This window comes from Perna viridis, chromosome 4 (genome assembly GCF_037379345.1).
Source record: "Perna viridis isolate PV_CMFRI_1.1 ecotype Kerala chromosome 4, ASM3737934v1, whole genome shotgun sequence".
Taxonomy (NCBI): domain Eukaryota; kingdom Metazoa; phylum Mollusca; class Bivalvia; order Mytilida; family Mytilidae; genus Perna; species Perna viridis.
In genome coordinates, this window is record NC_142448.1 from 12,365,502 (window position 1) to 12,390,463 (window position 24,962).

The window sequence follows — 24,962 nt, forward strand, 5'->3', positions numbered from 1 at the left end:
AAAGTGAACACTGTAATGTGTTTACTTGACAGAATCCTTGAAAATTAATGTATGAACAGTGAATTGGTTTTGATCAGTGCTCAATGATGACTTAAACTCTAATGATTCCTTTTCTTTTGGTTCAAAGATCTACAAAAATGCTTGAAAAAATCCAAGACCATTTGATATTACCTGAAGCATTTTTACCAAACACATACCCATGCACACTGAAATGAGAAATGACAGATCATAACAGATTATTTAATTGTTTTAAAAATAAATAACATTTAAAATATTTATCACAGCCAAATTAATTACATTTATCATTAACTATTCTTGAAGCTGATTTGAAATAATCCATCTCTCATCTTGAATCCTCTCTCCTTGACAAAATTACTTTTCTTTTTGGTCTTCTTATCTTTCTTTGACTTCTCTGAAAGCAAATATTCACATGGTATTATTAATTGATATACATACTAGAGTCAATAACCCTACCAAACAAAATAAAAAACAAAACAAAAAAAAACAACAAAAGGCAGACTAGGGGATTTCAATGAATGTAGGGAACTTTCTCACACTCAGAGTCTGCTATTAACTGGTACCTTGCAGGGTGCAGCATGATACAACAGAGGTTGAACCCTGAACAGTTGAAGCAAGTATGGCCACATGATTTAATATTAACTTCAAACAGCTCAAAATTTGATTGCAATCAGACATCAGGAATCCAAAATGTTGATTTTTTGGGATGTGGCCCATTTGACACCTTATAGCTCAAAAACCAAAATAGATTTTTTTTAAAAGGTATCCAATAAAGATGACTTCGGTAGGACATATCATAATGATCATTTCAGCAACTAAAAGTTTCTTTCTATCTAACATAGTTTTCAAGATATTGGCTGAAAACTGTTAAAAAAAACCCTGTTATTTTCCCCCTTTCAAGGACAATACCTAATACAAGGAGTTGTCTGACAACTTTTATGCCTGAAGACTAATAAGGATCATTTCAGTTATTGAAAATTTGGCTAAACCTAATGGTTTTGGAGATATATGTGAAAACTACTGTCTGACCACTATGTTCTATTTTTAGTAACAGCGGCCATGTTTTTTGACGGATCAAAAATCCCCACATCAGTTCTATGGATGATACCCTTAGGAACATTCATACCAAGTTTATTTCAAATTGGTAAAGTAGTGTCAGAGGAGAAGATTTTGAAAGAAATAACATTAAAAATAGCAAAAAATCGTTGAAAAAGGGCAATAACTCCAACCAGGCTCAATGGATTAAAACCAAAATTTGACCAGAGATAGATCTTATCATGCTTAACACTTTTACCCCATCAGATTTTAGCTTAATCTAATGGTTTTAGAGATATATGCAAAAAACTACTGTCTAACCCCTACGTTCTATTTTTAGTTACAGCGGCCATGTTTTTTGACGAATCAAAAATTCCCACATCAGTTCTATGCAGGATAACCCAAGAAACTATCATACAAAGTTTGGTTCTAATTAGTCAAGTAGTTTCAGAGAAGAAGAGTTTTGCATAATTATAATTATTAACGACGACAACGGAGAAAGACGACAACAGACACCAAGTGATGACAATAGCTCACAAGGCTTTGGCCAGGTGAGGCAAAAAAAGTTGTTTTTTGTGCATGACACCCATTGTTCCCCAATATCTCATTAATTTTCATGGAGCCCCAACTCTCCCAAGCAATAAACAAGATACACAATAGCACACGATGAAAGTCAACTAACAAGACATCATAGCAAAATGTAAAACATAGGGAATGTAACAGAGTATATTCATTAACAATTAACACAGGACCATAAACTGACAGTTACTGACATGTAAACTCTAGACCTCAACTGAATTGATTGAAAGATTATGCACATCAATCATAATCCTTCCTTTTTTATGGTTTAGTATAATGATATAATTAACTACAATCATATACATGTACCATGCCAATTGTAAGCTTTAAAATGCAATGTATCATTTTGATATGTTGGTTTTTGTTTGAAAGGATTATTACTCTTTATCATGAATTTCATTTTAAAACTTGTATCGATTTCAAGATCAACCTTATAAAATGAATAGCAATAATTCCAAACTTGTGAAATGTACATAATTGTATCTTCAACATAAGGATGTCGTAATCTGTCAAAGGTTAACATAATCCAGTCCATGTCAACAATAAGGTTAAAAATACCATACCTAATTACAATTCTTTCAGTAAGAATCAGTATTCATTCCAAACTTAAAAACTATTAGACAACCCTTGTAATATGTATATTTAATGGTAAAGTTTGTCAAAAATATGATCACTTTTAATCAAAAATTTACATTTTTCAAAACTCATTTTTGACTATAAATATATAATTCATACTTTTCTTTTTTATTTCCAGCACTGACTGTTCACTATGCATCTTCTTTGATGACTTTTTCTTGTCTTTTTTCTTTGTATTCTTTTGTTTCAGTTTATACTTTTCACTTTTGTTTTTATTTTTGAATTTTTTGTTTGAGTCATTTCCATAATCAAAGTCTTCTTTTATGTTGTGGTGTTTTCCTTTCCTTTTAGAATCATCTTTCTTCTTTTTCTTCTTTAGACTAGCATTTTCTAATTTATATTCTTTAATTTTTTCTTTAAATGACTTGTTTGTAGAATCCTTTCTTTTGACTAGTTTAACACTACTGAAATCAAGGCTAGCCCTGTCAAAGTCCTCACTATATTTTGAATTACTTTTTGATGTCTCATAATGTACACTCTCTGTTTTTTGTTTTTTTTTAGGAACTTCTGATTCATCTTGATTTCTTTCTACAACAGAAAATAAAAAACATCTTTATTTCTTTCAGCAACAAAAAATAAGAGACACTAAGCTTAATCTAAAAAAAATTCCACTATCGTTTTAAGCTTGTGACCAAAGGTCAAATAATATACTGTGGTTTCATCACACATGTACATTGTAACATGTGGAGCACTGATTTTTTGAATTCACATGAAATGAATATAATAAATGTTTAAATTGTTTTTGGAAAAACACAGGGTTATACAGAATGTCATGCTAAGTTTATCTTGACTCATTCCTCATTCCTGCTCAGTAGGAAGTTTATATTAGAGACAGACAAAAGTTGCTAACAATATATTTAATATTATACCAAATTGAAGCATTAATTCTGATTAAGGGAGCAAAAATTTTTGCAACAAAAATTTTGCATGCCAATATATGAACTGAAAATTTCAAAATTTTTCATAAAACAGAAAGTTGATAAAAGAGAGAAACAAAAATTGTTACAATGTTTCAGTGTTCTTGGAATGAAGTTTCTCTAAGATGAATTGCCCTATAGGTTCTTTCTAAGGGTTATTCCATCAATAAATGTATGGGAGGGTTGGAAGGGAGTTTTTTGTGACCCAACCATACATACATATTTTTTAAGGATTAATACACCTCCTGAATTCTTCTCATACGACACGAAGAGAAAAAAAGCCTCTCACCTTTTTTACAAAAAAACCCTTAATAACTCAAAAATAAATAAAGAATCATCACAAAGAAGTATACAGATCTTAAATCTGCATTAGCTGCCAATTTTTTTCAGTTCTGATTCTACCGATTTTTACTGATTCAATGAAATAAGTTTGTAGTAATGCAATTGAAGCAATAAATGTCGATAATACCTACAGAATATTGCAAAAATAACATTTTTTAATCAAAGAAGATCGATAGATCTGATCTAATTATTTTCTGCCATTACTTTCGAAGATTGCCGACAGGGTTAAAAAAAATTTAACCTTGGTAAAATAAAATAACAATAACAGATACACAGGTGTGCACATGTCTTCTTTACATTTCATTTCAGCTATTTCTTGATTAGTTTTCAAATATATAATGATTATTACTGACCATATTTGTGCCACATTATATCACAATATGTAAATTTCAATAGCATCCTTGTGTTATATTCAAACTTTTTCCTTTTACAACTTGAGTCTGTCTGTCTTCTTTGCCGTTGATTAACCACTTTCACTTTGCAATTGTTTTTTTTAAAGAAGCGACCATTACTGCACTTGCGGGGATTAAGGTCACCAGAAGTCACATGCATGTGAATTTATCTTGGTTGATTTTTTTGTCTTACAACAATAAATATATAGACACCTATTTCATGTATTTAATGCATTTCATTTGTGGATATCAAATGAAATCATACAGGAAAAGTACAATTTAGTAGAAATAATTTGAAGTTAATGCATATTTCAGCAGAGACGAAAATTTATGCAAATGACAGCTAACGCAGCTTTAAGATTAAGTTTCTGAGATACACTGCAACATGTGAAAAAAAAACCAACTTTTTTACAAAAAAAACATGATAACTCTAAAATAGAATAAAAGAATATTCAATAAAAAGTATAAAGATCTTCAGATTAATATAAATAACAAGTGTGTAAAGTTTTAAGCAATAATCATAAATAGTTCTTGAGATACAGCTTGACATGTGATAAAAACCTCCCCTATTTTAGTTACAAAGTCCTGTAACTCTAAAAGTTTCAATAAAATTTTCACCAAAAAGTTCACAGACTGTTTGACTATCATAAGAAACAACTATATTAAGTTTCAAGAAATTTTGATTAAAGAAGTTGTTCTCAAGTTATGGTGGGACAATAGCTTTGAAAACTACACATTTTTTTGGAACTAAACAACAGTACAAAGTTTTAAAAAAAAATCATTGATCTATTCTCAAGTAATTGTCTGGAAACCATCAGTGGACAGAGAGATGGAAGGACAAGCCACTATTCTGAGGGTATCACATATATCTTGCCACTTCCTGTGGGAGGGTATTAATAGCGTAAGAAGTTTATCATATTAAAATAAATGGTCTCTCCATCATATTCTTTTGTAGTTTTGTTAAATTCATTATTTTTTATGGTTGTTTGGTAATCGGTCTTGATAACAGATTTGTTAAATTGGTCCATTGGTATCTGTTACAGCTCAGTCTTTGTTGTCTCAATTTAAGATTATTAAGCTTCAAAACTTTAATATAAATTTAATGTATATATTGAAGAAGACAAAACTTGCTAAAGCTTTATGAACAGAAATTATCTACCTGTACAACGTAACTTTCTTATTTACATTTTAACTACCTCTATTTCTCTTCTGTGATTTAAGGTCGGCTTTCCTATATTGTTTAATCAATGGACAGATAGGTAGACCATGACGATCCATTCTCTCTTCTTCACATTCCTTATACAAGTAAAACATTGTTAATGACAATCTTATTTCCTAACACCAAGTAAAACCCTCCTTTTTAAGGTGAAATACAATAAGTTTGACCAAGCAAAGTTATCAACTGGAAAAGGTTCACAAAAAGAATTCATACTACAACTGTTCAATTTGAGCAGTCAAAATGCATTAACCATGTATTTACAAGTGATGTACTGTCACTAACTGAACATAACTTTCAGTTGTGATGTCACAAATGTGACATTGTTTTAAATTAATGTCCCTATTCTGAATGAAAGCTGTGTTTTTCTTGCTTTAAAAATCCTTTTTCTTTAACATTTCAATTGAAATACAAAAAGAAAATAACAGTGCACAGACGTGAAAAACTCTTTGATTTACCGATTCGGCTCAAACCAGTGAAAATGACAGGCTGCACAGTTCTAGGCCTCATCTATAAGCAAGGCTATTTTTGAAATTTTTTTTTTTCAAATAAGGCCCCTGCCCCTGAGATTAGGAATTTTTTCATCAATTGGAAAAAAACTAACAAATAAAATCATTTACTATTATGACACATAACCAACAATGCTGTTTTCATTTTGGATACTTTTTATTTTACAACCGATGGCCGATAATGGTAAAAGAAGTTCCGAAAAAAATTATTGTAAATCGGCTGTTGTAAAAAGTCATAAATTGAAGAATAGATAAGTTTCTTTCCCGAGTCTTAAAATTGCTCTCTAGAAACTGTGACAATAACGATTTGCCGACTCATCAATAAAATATGACTTTCATTCTACCGACAGATGAATTAATTGACAACTTTCATATCGCTTGCTTCATGATAAATTTTGGAAAAAAAGACACTTTTGTCATTGGGAATAGGGCCGATATTCAGCAGTAAATCAAAGGTAGAAAAACCCCTGATCAGTTATATATCAAGTCAGTGCACTGTTGTCTATAAACAGCTGCCATCAAACACATTGTATTTTGAACTCCTAATTTTTTCAGTGTTCAATTTCTGCTTACAATATAACATATTCTTGCTCTTAGAAGTATTTTTCAGGCTGTGGAAACTGCGCAGAAAATTTTGTCAGAAAATGCATGTCTTATGAGCAAACTGAATAATAATCTAGGGCTTCGTTAATTCAGAACTAATCAAAGTGTAAGATGAGATAGTACCATAAAATATTCAGGTGTTAGCATGAAACTACTTACAAAATCAAAATGATCATCCCCTGCACAGTTTGGACAGTGTCGTTTTTTATTCTCCTTCTGATTTCCCCTGATTAGTTGACCCGAGATTGTCTGAAAATAAATTATTCTGATTGTCTTGAAATGTACAACAGTTTAAATTAGTGGGTAGTTTCTTAATGTGTTGATTTGTATGAATGGATTCTATTCTAACACTAGATTTATGTTATAAATTGACTTTCAATAAAGTACTGAATCAAATACTACAATATTAAAGTACTATTAATCATGGGGTACTAATTTTGGTGACCTACAATTTTACAAAATTATGAGAAACACAGAAAATTAAAACCCATGAATAAAAGATAAACATACTTACTTACATAGCAATCTTACACAACAACAAATTCTTCATGCATAACTTTTCTACACTATTATTCTTCATACAAATGTATCTTAATTTTAAAATAACAGATGCAGAACTACAATACCTTACCATGAAGTTGCACATTTTTGATTTTTCTTTTTTGGCTTAATATGTGCAACAAAGGTATCTTTAACTTACTGTCAGATGAAACTGTCTCCATATTTCTGGACACTCCTACAAAAAAGGGGAATAACTATAACAGCCTGCAACCTCAATAATTTTTTTGAGGTTGTACAAAAAACTTTGTAATGCAAATAATCAATTTGACATTTACTATTAGTACTTGTAACATACACTGTTGAGCTGAATGCAGATAAGTTTTGCTTACAGTCTAGTATTATTAATTTATGAAATAAACCAAATCAATTATAAACAAAATATGAAAATCAGATACTCATGAAACATAAAATATAATATTTCATTACCCAGTCATGCCAGTGTTTTATAATTCATATTCACTAGTACCCTAGTGGAGGGGTGTAACGATACATCCTTTTCTCAAACGATACATATCATGACATTGGATATGCCTGACAATACTTATGCAAGAGAGGACATAAATAGTTAGGATTTGACCCATCATTTTTTTTTAAAATAAAACATTTAACTAAAAGATATTTTTTTCTCTGCGTCATTAAAATAATTTTAGCCATCATTAGTATTGTAAGCAGCAAAGACACGTTAATTTTGGTACATATGGTGAATCCTTTCCACCTTACCTAGTGATGACATTGCATAGCAAAAGGAACACATAAATTTTCAAGGAATAATCTTTTGAAATAAAACTTGCAAATATCTATGGGAAATCTGAAAATCAATATTACTTAACTATGAAAAGAAAAATCATAAAAAAAATTAATTTCAATAACACAGACAATAACTTTTAACTAAATTTCACTACAGTAAAATTTGATCTATTACTATAGGACTTCTGTTTTTAACATTTCTTGACATACTGTTCTTGTCAGACCAAATGAATACTTACATATGAAGCATGTCCATACATTTCACATCGGTAACAGTCCATGTGTTTAGATCTTTTTGGCTCTTTACAGCTGGCAAACATATGTCCTGGAGTATTACAATTAAAACATACAGGTTTAGTGCAGGCTTTCCCATGGTGTCCTTCTTCTCCACAAAGATAACATACTATTTCTTTCTGTAAATATATATATCAATGCCAATACATTTATCATTTTTTCTTAGATATTACTCATATATCAATAATTTACTATTTATTTATTGTGGAATCAGTGTAGTAATTCTGCATGTGTGCTATTTGACTGCCCTCAGTCCTATCACTGTTGTACCCCATATATTGAATCACATATTGAGGATGTGTTCTTATTTAAATTGTACATATATCATAGATTTCTAAAGTCTTCCTTTGGAAAAAAAAAACTTGTAGGAAAAGCAATCAAATCAAAATCTAAAATGTTTCATTTCATACATATGCAAACCATAAAATGACAGCAATAAATGTTTGATTACATTTCTAATTTACTAAAATCGCTAAAATTAATTCACAACTTTTGAGATTTTCTTACCCTGGGCTTAGGACAAACTTTTGATAAATGACCAACTTCATTACAGTTGTGACACCTGACAGATGATGACCTGTAATAGCGCCCTAGTAATGGATTACCCTGGAATCTATCTTCATCAATGATTACCCATTTACCTAAAATGATAAGACTGTTACTATCAATAATTCAATTCAACAATATATGTGTGACAAAGAATAGTATTTATGTATTGTCTATTCAAAAGGAAAAAATATAACATATTGCATTTCAACTGATATTAAAATATATTGAGTTCTTTAAAAGGATTAGAACTTAGAATATTTAACAAGCACCATTTAAAAATAGATGGACTGTTACCATGCAGAAAAAAACAAACTAAAACTGAAATCTTTTTTCCAGTTTTTATACAAATGCTTGGATTGAGCAATCATTGCACCTACAATGTACCTATATGCATGCAGATGACAACATATCAGAATGGGAAATCACTCAAATTTCATGGGTTGCCTATAAAATTACATTTGCAGATATTTTTCATTACAAACAAAATATGAAAATCAGATACATTATAAAGACAAAAGCTTGATAAGTTATATTATTTATTTATAACACTAAAGGGAACTTTAGAGATATCATAAGATTTAGTTGTAAGTCAATGAAATACTTGCATAAATTAAAATAATCAACTTAACTTTGGACTCTTTTACTACTTCTTTTTTAAAGAACTTCAATTACTTGATTTTAACTTTGTATTCAAACTAATCTTCTGATTATACAGATTAATAACACTAGAATGCTTGACAAACATAAATACGCTCACTTGCTTAGAGCAGTTCTTTTTGATTCAGAATGTCCCTAAAAAAATTAAGTACAGCATAGTGCCTGTAGTGCATTCAAACCGCCCCCCCCCCCAAAAAAAAAAAAAATTTCTGATAGCTCAGTGCTAAAATAAAGCACTGCATAGTTTTGTGTGAAATGTATACAAGGCTATGAAAAGCACTTATGCTTACCATGAAGTTTTTGAAGATATCTAAATCTTCAGCTTTATGAACAGAGTTACTAAACTGATTATTATGTTACCTGCTTCATCCTTTTCTTTTATATCTCTGACTGTTAGATGATTAAGCATTTGTCTCTGGCTTTTATCTACATTGACAACAATATCCCCCATGTCATCACATGATTCATCCAGGGCCATACAGTCACTTGATAGATTAAAGGAACAGTCTGAACTATAACCAGTCTCCTCATCATGTCCTTCAGAACTTATACTTATAGCATCAGAGAGTGTATCAATTGTAATCACCTCATTTTGATTGAATTTAGACTTAATTTTCTTCGAATGTGATTTAAATGATTTTCTGTTATCCTTCATTGGTGAGTCTTCTACACTTGATGAAAGTACAATGCATGTATCATCATGTGAAGATTTTTCACCTGGAATTTTTTCTTGTTGTTTTTCTTCTACTTGAGTAGCACATTCACTATAAATATCTTGTCTAGTAGTTGAACTATCTAATCCAATGTGTTTTTCATCTTCTTGTTCAATCTGACAGTAATGTATTTGAGCATATAATGCTTGTTCAATTTCTTCTCTCTCAGAAAAGGTAGATGAATTATCTCCATCAGGTTCACTGTCATCTGATTCTCCATTAACACTTGTAAATAACCCGGGATACATTATCTGTTAATGATTTAATAGTAAACATAATTACAATAAATAACCATATACAGAATATAAAAGCCCTGTGCAGGTCTGGGTGTCAAAAGAATAGGCCTGCAGCAGTGCTAAGCTTGTCGAAAAAGGCAACTACATGTAAATAGTGCTCAGAAACCTAGCCGGGGGCTAGGCGCTCTGCCCACAGAGCAACTGGGTTGTGTGCCCCAGATGGTGGAATGGGGTTGTCAGGCTATAATATGGAAAACCTGACCACAAACCATACTAGTGCACTGTGTTAGGAAAGATGCCATGTTCCTTGCATGTTTAAGAACCCTGCTGTGGTATTCGTTAGGAGTAGGAACCTTTGCGCTCCACCACAGGAGTCTAAATTGCCCAACCTTACCCATCCCTCCCTTTTTCTAGTGGCAATCAAAATTTGTCGACCCTATTATCCTTGTTTCATATCCCATTTTTCATTTCATCATCATTTCATGTTCATTTTATCATCCATTTCATGTTCACTGTCTGAATATAGCTGAAATATTGCTGCTCGGATGTTAAACCCAAACAATCAATCAATCAATCAGAATATAAAAATAGGAGATGTGGTACACTAGCACCAACCCAAATTTTAATTTCTCCAATCTTCACAGTGGAGTCACCATTTTCTTCCACTGTGACTCCACTAAATTAAAAACTGAGAAAACATTCCAATACTTATCTTTTTTTTCTGTTTATAGCTCAAATGATTTTAAATTTTATGAGTCATTAAATATATATTGTCACGTAAACAAAAGAATTAAATTACAAGCATATTTTGAAATGGTAACTCCATTCACAAAGTCTCCACTGTGAAAAGTAGAGAAGTTAAAATTAATATTGACAGAGGTATATGAGAAGTATATGATTGCCAATGAGACAGTTATTCAACAAAATTTACCAAATGTAAATTTTCTAAAGCAAAGAAGAATAACATTTAACTACTTAGAATGAAATAAAGTGTTAAGTTCTCTGATTACCTTTATTCTGGCCTGACTGATACACGATAATGTTAGTTCTTAAGTAGTACTCCACCTAAGAATCATGTGATTCATGGTTGGAAAGCCTACATATTTTTATTTTTGAACACACAATTTTACATTTTCAATACAATTTTTTCCAATGCCACTAAGTTATCAGTATTTGGTAAATCGGGAAATAGAATTGCAATCAGATGATTTGCTTTTCCATAGAAGACCGTCCTTAAGTTCAAAGGGTAAAGTGCAAAACTATACCGACTGTGTCAGAATAAATTTTATTGTTACACTGTTAACACATTTATGTGTAGTGAAACATGACAAGTTAAGATTTGTCTGTGATGATAATTAACAAAATTATAATAATACTCATGATGCATTAAAATACATGATAGCATGATTGATTCATTAACATATTTTCTATTTAAGTAGCACTCCAGCTAAGGATCATGCAAAATGTTATTCATGGGTAAAAAGCCTACATATTTTTATTTTTGATATTTTGTTTGAAATGTCATAGTAAACAGAAATTAACATGTGGTTTTTCATACAACCCATGCTCTTAGGAGATAAAAATTGTATAGAATGCACTGTAGATTTCAAAATTAAGGGAGATAACTCTGTAAATGATGCTCAAATACAATAGAATCTACTGGATTTTCTATGTTGATTATCTCCTAAGAGCAGGCAGATTTGAATGAATAATTACACATTTCATAGTACAGACCCATAAAACAACTTAATTACAAAAATAAAAATATGTAGCCTTTTTTAAGGTACATCACATTTTTGAGATTTTGGATGATTCTTACGAAGACAGCTACTTAAATATCATAGCGGGGTAAGTGAATGTACTTTTTTCTGTTGGAAATTGCACAAATGCACTCCCTTTAAAACCATATATTCCAAAATGTAATCAAATGCAATTGAAAAGTAATCGATGATTACAGAGCTTTGAGAAGCTGTAAATCATTAAATTACGATTACAAGTAATTGAAATCAATGTTGATTACAGATTACTTTCGATTACTTACTAGGTTCCCAGTTTTTAGTGGAGTCCGAGTTACTCATTTACTTTTGTTACTTTGTATGAATTAATTTAGTTATTTTATGTTCTTTGTTTTGTTAGTCTGTTTTCCATGTCTGGTGTTTGTCCCTGGATTACATTCTTTCTGCTAGAATCTTGGTTCCCTCGATTACTCTTTGTAATGGATTACAATCGATTATGATTACCCAAACCCTGACATGGGTGTTGCCCTGGACCTACATGTGGCCCTAAACTTTTGCTGATTTGTTTGCACGTACATATTAATCTTTATCCACATGAACTGTAGCTACGTAGGTGATGATAATGGTAAATCAATGGTTAATAATTAAGTACGTTTAGTTTTGACAGGAGGCAGAGATTGGGAAAGGCTAAGGCAAAGGGCCAAATGCCAATGGAAGCTTAGTTACAGTAGGAAGATGGTGCTTGGAAGTAAGAGGTTGTACAATGTATTATACCATCCAACACAACCGAATAAGGATTAAAACAAAATTACTAATAGGATAATTAATTGGAAAGAGTGAATAACCAAAATATAATCAAGTGTGCCAAAGAACGCCTAGATTTAACGAGTGTGCGGAACTTTTTAAATCTTAATGCGTTCTTGGCACGAGTGATAATATTTTAGTTATTCACGATAACCAATTGATTATCCTATTTATTATATAAATTTCCGGCATTATTCATTGTTATTTTCAACATTAATATTAAATTTTGTGAATGGGGGGTTGATATTCGTGTTGTGACATTTTCGTGGGAGAAAGCGCAAGAGTGAAATTACCAAATGTACTTCACAGTGTGAATTATCAAAAAAATTACACTGGGAACATTCAGTAAATCACTGCTATCTATATAATAATGAACACTTATCCAATAATCAAGTTAAGTCCAAAATATATCTGACAAAAACAGATATTACATCACTAGAGTAGTTTGTACCACAATGGTCATTACCTGGGACAGTGATTTCAAACTAAATGGTGGGTTTACAGCACATCAAACCTTCCTCATCAATTGTGGCGCAAAATATAACAGTGGTGAATAAAAATCATTTGCATGCTATGATTTCACAATTGGTAAATCAGTGGTCATGTCAATACAAAGAATAAATTACAAAAAGCAATCATTACTCATTGTTTTAGAAAAATCTGAGTATTTTTCAACCAAGAACTGATATCTGAAAATGAATTTGGTAAATGACCTTTTGAGATGCATTTCCTAATATCCCTGATTAAGGAGTCTGTTACACTGATAGTATAACCAAATCATGCTGTGTAGGATAATACTGCCTACTGATAGTAAAACCTGTCAAATCACTGTAAATGAGCCCATGTGGTTTCATACATGCGTCATAATATTTTTAAGTATCTTTCAATAACTTAAAAAATTTAGTTAAAATGGTGTGGTTGATAACTATATGGTAAGCAAAAATATAGTACACTACAGATTGCTGAATTTTTTACTACAAAATACTCAAATAATATATGTCATATACTATTACGTTCTATCTCCCACATTAAAGGCAAGCGAAGCTCGCTCTTAAATGCATAAAAATTCATCTAAATATTCATCATACTGACACTTGAGAAACTTTTGTCAAGGCAAAACACTACAACAGGGTACACTGAAGCTTTAGAAATATTATAAATGTAAGCTACACATAACATTTAAAATATGTCTGTTATTTTTCAAATAGGCTACTTCTGGTTGGATGGATATTGATAAAATCCTTTAATCTATGCTGAACACAGAACACTTCTTCTAGTAATTTTATGAATATTTGGAAATCCCTTTGCAGACTCCTACTTATTACTGATAAAAAATCCTAATCTAACGGGGCAAAATAAAAAATGGCATTAAGTCTAATTTGTTGAAAAGGGAACAAGATACTTTTGCTTTGGACTTCGCTCGTACTTAAGGCCATTGCCTTCTTCATATTACTGCTCTTTACGTTTTATCATTCAACAATTTTAATAATTGTAAAATTATTTGTAAGCACTTCGGGGTCCTTTATAAAATTCTTGTATTCCATTGTATTTAATACCTTACTTTGAACGTTAATTTTCTATGGAAATGTTTGTTGTAAAAGGTGGGAAAACTATAGGTGTCTAAGATTAAGCGATATCTAAACTCACACGTGTAAAAAAAACAATGCAACTGAATGCAACAGGGGTATTATAGTATAGGGGAGAGAAACCCAATACAAAAGGTGAGAAAGATTTATTTTCGGTATTTAGTTATACCATTTCTGAAACGGACCTTTCAATTGACTGACTTACGTACTTTATCATTACTATCTGATGGGGTAGTATACACAAACTTCGCCTTTCTAACAGCCCGTGACAGAGACTCGTTATAAATATAGAATTCATGCTTCTTTACCTGAATCAAGATTTTAATCAATACATATGACAAATGTTTCTAAAAGATAGCAGTGTCAATATTCCAATTTTTCATGCCTGGTTGTTCAAATATTTGATTTTTTTTTTCATTTACTTTGCAAAGTGGTTTTGTTCTTTCAGTTGTTACAGCCTGGTATTGAATTAAAAATTGGATGTTTATATGCGTAAACTAAATTAATGGAATGTATTGGGATGCAGGTGTACTGAAACGCCCCAGCATCACAACACATTTCATTCATTTATTTTGTGCATATAAACATCAAATTAATTCAGATTCAGGTTTTTTTTTCTTAAATTAAATTAATTTGATCATGTAACTTTTACACTTATTTTGCAACTTGTTTCACTCAATGAGACATTTTTGTGCGAGCACATTTTGTTTTTGTTTTTGTTTATGTAGTATAACTGGCTCTTTTCCTTTGTTGTTCGTTCGTTCGAATAGTTGTTACATTCTGAGACGTTTGTATAATATTGATTTGTTGTGACATGCATCATTAATTTGATCCTCTATCCTACATAATAACATCTCGATGAACTGTCCCGAATATAAGTTACAGCCCTAGATTAATCCTACGAGGAGGAATGACCCGGCCAGCAAAAGCTATATTTTTATATAGCCTAGCTGGCCGAGTGATCTAGGGCGCTGGACTTCGCGCAGGCGGTGTTGCCATAGATGTCACAGCGATACGAGTTCGAGTTCCGTGGAGAGAACCAAAAATTTGCATCGCAAAATTGAGTTCTAACATCGTTGGGAATTTTTCAGACCTTGCTATACGTTTACATATCTTCCCTGTATCAATTTGATCCGATGGAGCAGTGTAGCGAATAGAGTCGTCACATTCTGAGACGTTGTATATATATATATAAACGTCTAAATATGTCTAACATCACCAGAAGATGGTAAAATTTACATTGAATATTTCGGATAACTGATATCCTTCTTCAGCATAATACTTATAAAACTTTATGAGCATAAAACTCACATAGTTCAAGATCAAAACAGATTCAGAAGCTGAATCATGTACGCTGTGCGTGCTTGTACCTTTAAATACTATATATATATATATATATATATATATATATATATATACACACACACACACACACACACACACACACACACATATGCATGCGTATACCTAGTATATCTAGGTTTAATTAGGTGTCTTCTGCAATTAGCGTTTGCCCCGGAACTCAGGAGTAAATTGTTAGTATGTATTGACTTCGATTGATGTCAATGGTTTTCCTAAAAGTACCTGAAGATTTTAAAAATAAAACTTGAAGTCGGCCTTTTTATTTTCCTTTTAAAATAAACTTTTGTAGTTTTTAAAAGTTTTTTTTTAGGTTTACTTTAAAATAAGTCTCATGATTACATAAAGATTCATCTCACAGGGTCTGTCATGTCTAATATAGTCATTGACTGGGCTAAAATTAATTCATAAAAAAATATATTTAATTTCTATATCTATTCAGATCTAAAACTTTATCACAAATATGTTCACAGGATGGCGAATTAACTCCAAACTTTATCTTCCTCCACGTATGACCTGAAACACAAAAAATAAGTTTAATCTATAGTGATTCAAAAAACATTATAATGTAAGGAAATAATATAACGACCAAACACGTATGAAGCACCAATTTGCATCATGTATATCAGTCCAAATAAATTACTGATTTTTACAATATTCATTCTGAATTCAATTTGTTCAACCAATTGGATTTATTCACAATACCTATAATTCAATGTGAACACATCAAATGGTATTATGCAATATATTTTGATATGCAAAATTATCAGTAGTACTACATGATTTGACACTTATAACATTTTACTGAAAATCAAAAAAAATATATTATCCATATAAATGTAAATAATATAATTATAACATCATGATTTTTACATTAATTGTTCAAAGTAATTCACGAACGACCACTAAGACAGACAACTCTGTCTGAGCTGAAGGCATTAATTGCCACATAAACAAAGGGGGACAATTTGTAAACAAACACAAAATATATTGATCTTTATTGATGGTTTTAAACGACCGAATTTAGTAGTAACACATTTCTATACAAATAAGAAGCCATAGATATTGTCACGAAAGTGAAATTATACGAAGATATTCAATGTTATTCCGAAATTTCTTTTCCGACAAAATTTGTCGTTGGAACTCTCCGTTACTCCCCATTATAATCAAAATTTAAACTGTTGATTTCGGTAATATATTCATTGTAAAGCTATAAAAAAATAAATAGTCAATATCTGTAGGCACATTTAAGTTTCCATTCCCAAAACCAGCCTGATATATGCACGGAGTTAAGAGAAATCACACTTTTATCTCGGAATTCTACACCTACTTGATGGATCCGTCATCTTAGTATCCTGGGTTGCATATCCCTGAATGCAACTTTTTTTTTTTCTTCTGTGTATGGAGAAAGCTTGAAATCATCGCATTTTTCATCTACATTCAAACAGAGAAGCGACGCAGACATAAGAATACTTCTGAATCACCTTTGCGAGTTAACTGAAGTAATTTTTTACGTGTAGGAAGCGCTATTCTGATACAGATCGACATTCCTCTAATGCTTGACATCGGTTTACATTAGTTACAGACAGTCATGGCACACTTGCAGTTGAAAGAAGGAGAATACACATCAACCATATATGGATTGGTAAGATTAAGAAAAAGAAATCATCTTACTTTAAGTTTACAGTTGAATACTTTCATGTTAATTCAATTATTGAGTAATTTCATGTCAAAATGAACTTTTCATTTCTGCTGTGCAAGTGTAATTACACTTCTTTCACCTCTTTGATGTGTCAGTAAATCAGTTCAACTTTCCATATATTGTGTAATATGAGGAAGTCATTGGCCTTAAAGCAAGTGAAACAAAAAAGGACAATTTATAGAGTAATCAAGGGAACCAAGGTTCTAGCGGTAATCAAAAGAAGTAGATCATGCCACCATTTATATCATTTTTGCTGAGTCTCATAGGGATTTTTTCATCAGTTAGAGCTGACCACCGATATTCCAGATATATGTTAAATAATCGGTCAAACAGTTCCAGGTTGGGCATAGAAAGCAGGGTCCTACCTTGATCTCTTCCACTGGAAATAGTTTTTTTGAAACTGTACAAGTACATGTAGTTCTGATGAAACATGTGACATTGACATCCTTGAAACGTTTTGTTTAGGCGCTATTTTTGATAATTTCTAGACCTAAGCTCAATAGATTGTGATGTAGTGTTTTGCCTTGACGAAAGTTTCTGAAGTATCAGTATGATGAATTATTAGACAAGTTTCTATTCTATACATTTTAGAGTGTCCTTTGTTTGCTTAAATTAATGAGGTAGGCAATGGCTTTATGTTTGAGCGAAGTCCAAAGCAGAAGTAATAGGTTCCCTTTTCAACAAATTAGATTTTATGCCATTTATCATTTCACCCAGATTGTTTAGGAATTTTTCATCAGTATATTGTAATAAGTGAGAAACAGCAAAGGGAATTCCAAATATTCGTAAATTTACCGAAAGAACTGTTCAGGGTTTGGCGTAGATTGCAGGGTTTTATCAAGATCTTTCGAACTCGAAGTAGCTTTTTTGAAAAATAACAGACCTCTTTTTAACATTTTGTGTAGCCTGCATTTTTAATATTTCTAAAACTTCAATGTGCCCTGATGCAGTTTTACCTGGACAAAAGTTTGTCAAGTGTCAGTATGATGAATTTTTAGATGAATTTCTATGTACATTTAAGAATATCCAGATTTAGTGCATAGAAACAAAACAAGTCTGTTTTTTATAATTTATAGAAGGCTTAACACTTTGATCATCTGAATGTGTCTAAAGCAGTATACTACCCCTTCATCAAACCTAACAATCAACTACATCTTTTTTGTTTAATATAAGTCAGATGTAATGTGAAAGAGGAGAATGCTGTTAGATAAATAGCTGGCCAACAATGGAAATTCAAATTAATCTGAAAAAAAGGGTAGTTGATTTTGTTTGTGAAGACCATTTCTTTCAAATTATTTTTCTAATTTATGGAGATGTGAAACAACTTTAATGAGCTTTAGAACCTGACTAACAGGTGTGGAATCATTTTTCTTGATTTTTCTTGATTACTATGGCAGCAGACTTGGCAAAATAGATTTTTTATCTGTCTTACTGAATGGCGTATAGAGGCTCTATACATTCAACAAGAAAATAAGAAAAAATTTGTTTGACTGCCTTGGGTCAGACACTTTCACCATGACTCTGCTGGTAGCAATGTATGTTATATGGGTCACTCATTTTTGCATGAGCACAAGAGAGTGATTATTACATGTACTTTCTGTCTGACTGAAAAAAATCTCAGTGATTCAAAGGTCTCAATTAATTGATATTGATAACAATTATAAGATAATCCATATCAATCATTTTTATACCGGACATAGCCCAATAGATGTTTATATTTCCAAAAATTAGATTATGATTACTACATGTGCACCCAGTTTTTTGTTGAGTCTGGGATACCTATTTATCCCCTATAGGCAGCTTTCTGTTGGTTTGCACTCTATCCAACTGTCAGTCAGTCGTCTGTAAGTCTGGCAAATAAGTTTTCTGTCCTTTTTTCGTCATGCTTGCAGATATACAAAATGTGCATTTAATAATTTTACATTGCTTATATAAATACATTTAATAATTTTGCATTGCTTATAAATGACAAGTTACAGATCAAGTTAGATGTGGTTCGGTCCTTGGACTTAGAAAATTCATGCAGTAACTCAGTTTTCCTCATTTTTTTTTCTGTCATGCTTGCAGATATTCATTTTATATTTGGTACATCACTTAACCATGGCAAGTTGCAGTTCAAAATTGAATTTTGTTCTGGTCCTTTAATTTTTTGCTGAGTTATGGGCATTGGACTTAGAAAACTTGTTTTTGTTTACAAATTTTGCATGAAGTTTGCTTTCTGTTTTCTTCAACAGAAATATATTTTGGTAGGGGACTTTGTATTGCCCCAGAATATTCTCAGAATGCTTGTTTACTTTTAGTTTTGTATGTGACTTTCATTCTGAATGTTTCTTGTCATTTCTATTCACATTTTCTTTACTTTGTTTTAATTTGTCTTATTTATGGATTTCACTGAAGAAGTGGTTTTTCATCAATAACTAATTTAATTATTTTTCAATATAACTCTCTGCATGCATGACATATATATTTGTATGTGGCTAAAATCTAAAGAGTTCTGCATTAAAATGATACCTTATTGAGTAGTATTACTTTACACTTTCTTGTTTTCATAGATTAAAGACCAACGTTACAATGAAGCCATACAGATTCTCAACAACCAATTACAGAGTCACCAAAAGGTTGGTAATTCATCAAACTACTTGACATATAATGCCTTTTCACTTCCTCCTTGTCTTACCATAATTTTATATTTATGACTGGTTATAAAATGTTAATTTTTTATATGTCCATATAATTGGATTAAACCCAATGTACATTTATCATTTCAGTTGCTGAAAAAGATTAAGTACCTTTTTTAAAAATCCATTCCTCAGTTTATGCACATGCAGTAAAAGCAGTTAATGTATAATCAGGAAGAGGGTCATATTTGTAAAAAAAAATAAGTTGTTATTTTCCCAGTTGGAAGACAACTTAAATGGAAAAAACTGATATACTTAAATTAACATTTTTAACCATCTACTACTACTTTGTGAATGAAAGAAAAGAGTGAAAAAGAAGGCTGCTTAGTCTCTGTTTTCAGCTCACCTGGACCAAAGATTCATCTTTCAGAGAACTTTGTTGCAATGCCATCATTTGTGTTTAATGTGATTGATTGTCCATAAACTTTTAAGTTTCACATTATGCTCAACAACTTTAAAACATCTAAACTAATTACAGGAATAGTTTATGGACATGCCTGTACATGTAGCCCAACTTTGGTTGACCTGGATTGAATAGAGATGTAGAAGCTTTAGAAACTTTTAAATAACTAATTTTCAAAGGTCAAGTCTGAAGCTTGATACTCAAATGAAACTTGTTTTGAAACTTGATAGGATTGTGGAATATGGACAGTAATTAGCCCTACTAATCCACTTTTCATGCTACAGTCAAGTGAACCTTTTGTAACTTTGGCATCTCAAAGTTATTTTTGAAACCTTATGGGAAAACAAATATGAATTTTTTAAAGCTTGTTTTTTTCTATTGAAATTTTAATATATACAGGCAAAATTATTTCACATGGTTTTCACATGAATTTCACATGATTTTCACCTGAATTGAGCAAATAAAGTATGTGACAGAGTTCACATGATATTTGGATGAATGGAGCCTTCACATGAAATTCATGCGAAATGTTCACATGAAATTTGTGTTTAGTGAATTTCACATGAAAATCATGTTAATTTCATGTGAATTTCACATGAATTTCACATGAAAAATATTTGCCTGTGTACAGCTCATGTGAATTATCCAGGTTCATTTAATTTTTCTAGTTCCTATCCACTTGAAAATGCATTTATATGTACCGATTTGACTTCATCTGTTTAAATTTTCTTCTTTCTTTTAACCCCTTTTTGTAGTTCTCATGTCATATTGGTATTCAATAGATTATAATTGTCAAATTAACCCTGTGATTCAAGCCATTTGAAAGTTAGAGATATTTACTGCTGATCAAAATTAAGTTTCTGGTTTTTATGAAATGAATTATTTTTACGTTTAAGGCTATATGTAAACTGTCAGAATGTTATTTATACTCTTGTTATTGCTATAGTATTTTTATTTTATTTTAGTCTCGAGCAGCATTGTCTTTGTTGGGATATTGTTATTTCCAAATGCAGGACTATGTCAATGCTTCTGATTGTTATGAACAACTCAGTATGATGCATCCAGAGGTGGAGGACTATAAACTGTACTATGCACAGTCCCTTCATAAGGCTTGCCTTTATCAAGAGGCCATGAAAGTTGCCTGCCAGATTGACAATCCCGAATACCAGGGCAAGGTAGGTTTATATTTATGTGTTGAATTATCTCCCTTTCCATGTACAATATCAGGAACTGCTACATTCATTTATGGATAGATTTATGTGTATAATTTCTATATTTTTGAATGAAGAAAGGAAGTAAATGTGTGGTTATAAGAATCTAAAACATACAGTAACCAGAAATCAGCAGATTGTATAATACATAATACAAAAATATTACTTTAAATAAAAATATACAATTAATGTTCTATTTTATTGACTAGAATGCAAAATCAGCACTAGAAAGAAGACTTATGGTATTACATATTCTGTTTTATATTAGTAGATTTTCATCCACACATGTAAAAATTTTGGTGGAAGAATTTTTGTGTTCATTTCATCAGCTCAAACTGTTTAAAAACTTAAAAAAGAAAACACTATATTGCTGTAAGTGTAAAGCTGTGATAAGGAGGGACACTAGAATAATTAAGATTTCAGAATTTTAGGTCTTTTGTGAAATAAATGTATGTGTAAAAAGCTAGTGTGGAAGATAATCTATGTGTTCCTATTTTTATATGCCATTCATTAGTGCAGACATTTGGTGGTACATCACTGTCTTTTCATCTGACTATCAACACATCTGTCTTTATATCTTCCAATTACTATTTTTTGTCATCAGAGAAAGAAGCTCTTTTAACTTTTTCATTCTTTCTGGTTATTGATTTTAAAGATAACCCTGACAAAGGGGTAGAGAACGGGCATATCATGTCCTTTATCACAGCTATTTTTTGTATATTGACCTCCCTAGATTTGTTTTTACGAGTTCCTTATTATTAAGAGTTCGTAACTTAACATGTATGGTAAATCAACTTTGTCTATATGAATAATTGTTTTACATACATCACTTTTGAAGATGTTGAAAGAAAACTTTTTTTCTGAATTGGTTCAACTTTTTTGCAGTCTTGTTGTTTGTCTAGTTTTTGGAAGTTGTTTGATACTTAAAGCATGTTTTAAAAAATATTTTGTTGTTTAAATTTATGAATACAATGTTTTGTATGTTACTACCTATCCATATATTTAAAAATACAAAGCATCCCACTACCTACACATTGGGTGTAAATGTTTTAGTCTTTCAGATATAATGTTGTCTATGACACCTTCTTTATCGGTCACTTGATTTACATCAAACCGTATGGAGAGTTAGACCACAATAATTGTAGTATTATTGCGTAAAGTTAAGTTTTCCATATTGGCTGAGTTATTGGTCAGAGGCTAGCCATAATGGACCGAGGCGTACCAATAACTCAGCCAATATGGAAAACTTTACAAAATCAAACCTTTATTGACTAAATTAACGTCATATTGGCCAAGGCTGATATGGATTTCAACCAAGCCAATGTGATGTATTGGACTGGTTAAAGCCATTTGGACAGCTTAATCCCGTATTAACCTACTTTTGTATATTGTATTGTACTGGCAATTTTTACAATACTTTGGCAAATATTTGAATGTTAGTCAGTAATTAGATGTTCATTTTATCAGTAAGTTTGGTTTGAACAAGTTATGTGAAACATATGGCTAATATGGAGTTATTTTTATAGTCTTATGGCATAAGCAGTGAATGTTTATAGTCTTATGGTGTGTACAGTGAATATATCTATTTTAGGAAAACTTATCTAAATTTTGATGAGGTATTGAGTTTGTAGAATTGTTCAGTATTTACCTTTAGTGGCAAACATGGACAATATACTTGATTGGACTTGCAGACCTGTTGTTTTTATAAAAAAATACTTCGCCAATGTACACTGTCTGTCTGTCATGTGTTACATGTATTTTCAATGACCAAACTCACTGAATTTCCAGTCCATTTTTTATCACAATATAAAGATGTGCTTGTGTAAGGAATTTTCTGTTTGACCAGTTTTGTAACAGAAATGATTGCGGACTTCAGCTTCATATTGTTTCACTGTGACAGACTTTGATTTAGTTAACTGATGACTTTAAATTCTGATGGAATATTGTGTGTTACTCTTATTGTTATTATATTGGATCAAAGTTTCTATTAGGGCTTTGGTATGGACAAGGAATTAAGTACTAGAAAAAAACATTTGGTCTTGTAAAATTAGAATGATTACATGTTATTTTACCTTGTTTATCAGAGTCTGGTTGGTCTTTAATCATTGTACATGTCTGAGGTTTTTTTTTTGTTTTTTTTAGAGTCATATATTAGAATTTTCATAAGGTTTATTTTACATCATTATTATGCTTCAACCAAATCAGATTTCCACCTGATATTCACTTATTGGATACTTTGTAGTTTCATTTTATTTTCTTACAGATTACCAAACTCCAGGCTGCCATCAAATATGGAGAAGAGGATTTACCTGGTGCAAAGGTATTTCTGTACATTTTTGTATAATTGGCTAAAAATGAAATGTGAATTGTATGGGTATCCATAGAATTGAACTGCAAGTCATGATTTTCTTTGCTAAAATAAGGTCAATGGTCACCATTGGAATAAGTATTATTATTGGGTATTTATTAAGTTTCATATTTATTAATAGTTCAGTAAGTAAGGTTTGTTTTTAAATTCCAATGACAGCAGACCTCATTATAGCTGGCCTTTCATTTGTATATATATGCACTTACAAAGTAGCCCTAGAAAACTAAGGTGGCTTGATCAGATTTACCTTGCAAATCATTTTGTCTGTGTTAAGTAACCTGATGAACAACAAGTTTTTTTCAATTTTGATCAAAATAGAAATCGATGATTGGTGAAATAACTAGTCATGTGTTTTGCAATGCATCAAACTGCACATTATTATCCATCTGTTTTTCTATGGGCAGATAACTCAGACTAAGTGTATCCAAAGCTATTTGCCTTGAGGTATATATGTATACATGTGTATTATATATATGTTGACTACATTTTTACAACTTATTTTTATAGTTACAAGATGTTTTCACTTGTCCCATTGATTCATAAGGAGTGTATTAATCTCTATTAATTATGATTTATATGTGGATGTTGAAGATGATGCGAATGCACGGCAAATTAAAGAATGGATAAAATTAGTTGTCGCTGAGTTTGTTAAAAAAAATTGTTTGGTTATATTTGACAATATGACCACATATAATTTACCTTTCTTGTTTGAAAAAAGGAAAAAGTCTTAATTTTGACAGGAGAGGAAGTGATGACCACTGATTAATTTAGCTAATCAATTTGGGAACCAGTCCCATTTTTAGGAGTAAACCCTGAAACCAGGGTCAAACATGTGTCCCCGGGATAAAAAAAACCCCACCAAATCAGGGTTCAGGGTGAATCATATTGCAAGAAAAATGACCATGCTGAAGTTTGTGTTTTTCTGTTCAAGCTTAAACAGCTAATAAACAAAATATATATCATATCATTATCAGTTTTTAGTGGAGTCCGACTTGCTCATTTACTTTTCTTACTTTGTATGTATGATTTTAGTTACTTTATGTTCTTTGTTGTGTGTGTCTGTTTTCCATGTCTGGTCTTTGTCCCTGGATTACATTCTTTTGATTACCGC

General features: G+C 31.2%; 2 protein-coding genes across 7 annotated transcripts in view; one reads left to right on the forward strand and one right to left on the reverse strand.

Annotated features, from left to right (window-relative positions):
* Positions 1-226: 226 nt before the first annotated feature.
* Positions 227-16,938, reverse strand: LOC148618890 (zinc finger CCHC domain-containing protein 7-like). 5 transcript variants are annotated; one of them, XM_088578238.1, is made up of 11 exons: positions 16,820-16,938; positions 15,598-16,005; positions 14,340-14,438; positions 9,416-10,019; positions 8,357-8,490; positions 7,795-7,968; positions 6,948-6,983; positions 6,407-6,496; positions 5,116-5,215; positions 2,368-2,796; positions 227-412 (listed from the first exon to the last, which is right to left on the reverse strand). In XM_088578238.1, the coding sequence occupies exons 4-11, from the start codon at positions 10,014-10,016 to the stop codon at positions 306-308; spliced, it is 1,671 nt and encodes a 556-aa protein (XP_088434364.1). In that variant the 5' UTR covers positions 10,017-10,019; positions 14,340-14,438; positions 15,598-16,005; positions 16,820-16,938; the 3' UTR covers positions 227-305. The 5 variants fall into 5 exon arrangements, with proteins under 5 accessions (XP_088434364.1, XP_088434365.1, XP_088434366.1 ...); XM_088578239.1 differs by lacking the exon at positions 14,340-14,438; XM_088578240.1 differs by lacking the exon at positions 14,340-14,438 and having other exon boundaries at positions 15,961-16,005; positions 16,820-16,915.
* A 38-nt stretch (positions 16,939-16,976) lies between these two features.
* LOC148618891 (intraflagellar transport protein 70A-like) overlaps positions 16,977-24,962 on the forward strand; it is a 35,032-nt gene continuing 27,046 nt past the window's right edge. Inside the window, exons 1-5 of one of the 2 annotated variants that reach the window (XM_088578235.1) lie at positions 16,977-17,134; positions 19,744-19,809; positions 21,238-21,447; positions 21,693-21,725; positions 23,747-23,803. In XM_088578235.1, coding sequence (XP_088434361.1) covers positions 17,081-17,134; positions 19,744-19,809; positions 21,238-21,447; positions 21,693-21,725; positions 23,747-23,803 — 420 coding nt within the window. In that variant the 5' untranslated portion in view covers positions 16,977-17,080. The remainder of the gene's footprint in view (positions 17,135-19,743; positions 19,810-21,237; positions 21,448-21,692; positions 21,726-23,746; positions 23,804-24,962) is intronic. The other variant, XM_088578237.1, reaches the window with a different exon arrangement.

What these genes read in the sequence shown, in the direction of transcription:
- LOC148618890 (XM_088578239.1), bottom strand. Translation starts at nt 10,016, where the DNA reads ATGTATCCCGGGTTATTTACAAGTGTTAATGGAGAATCAGATGACAGT. An exon ending in AAAAGAAAAGGATGAAGCAG is followed by an intron (nt 8,491 to 9,415) that starts GTAACATAATAA and finishes TTATCATTTTAG; the next exon opens with GTAAATGGGTAATCATTGAT. An exon ending in GGGATGATCATTTTGATTTT is followed by an intron (nt 5,216 to 6,406) that starts GTAAGTAGTTTC and finishes TACTTGTATAAG; the next exon opens with GAATGTGAAGAAGAGAGAAT.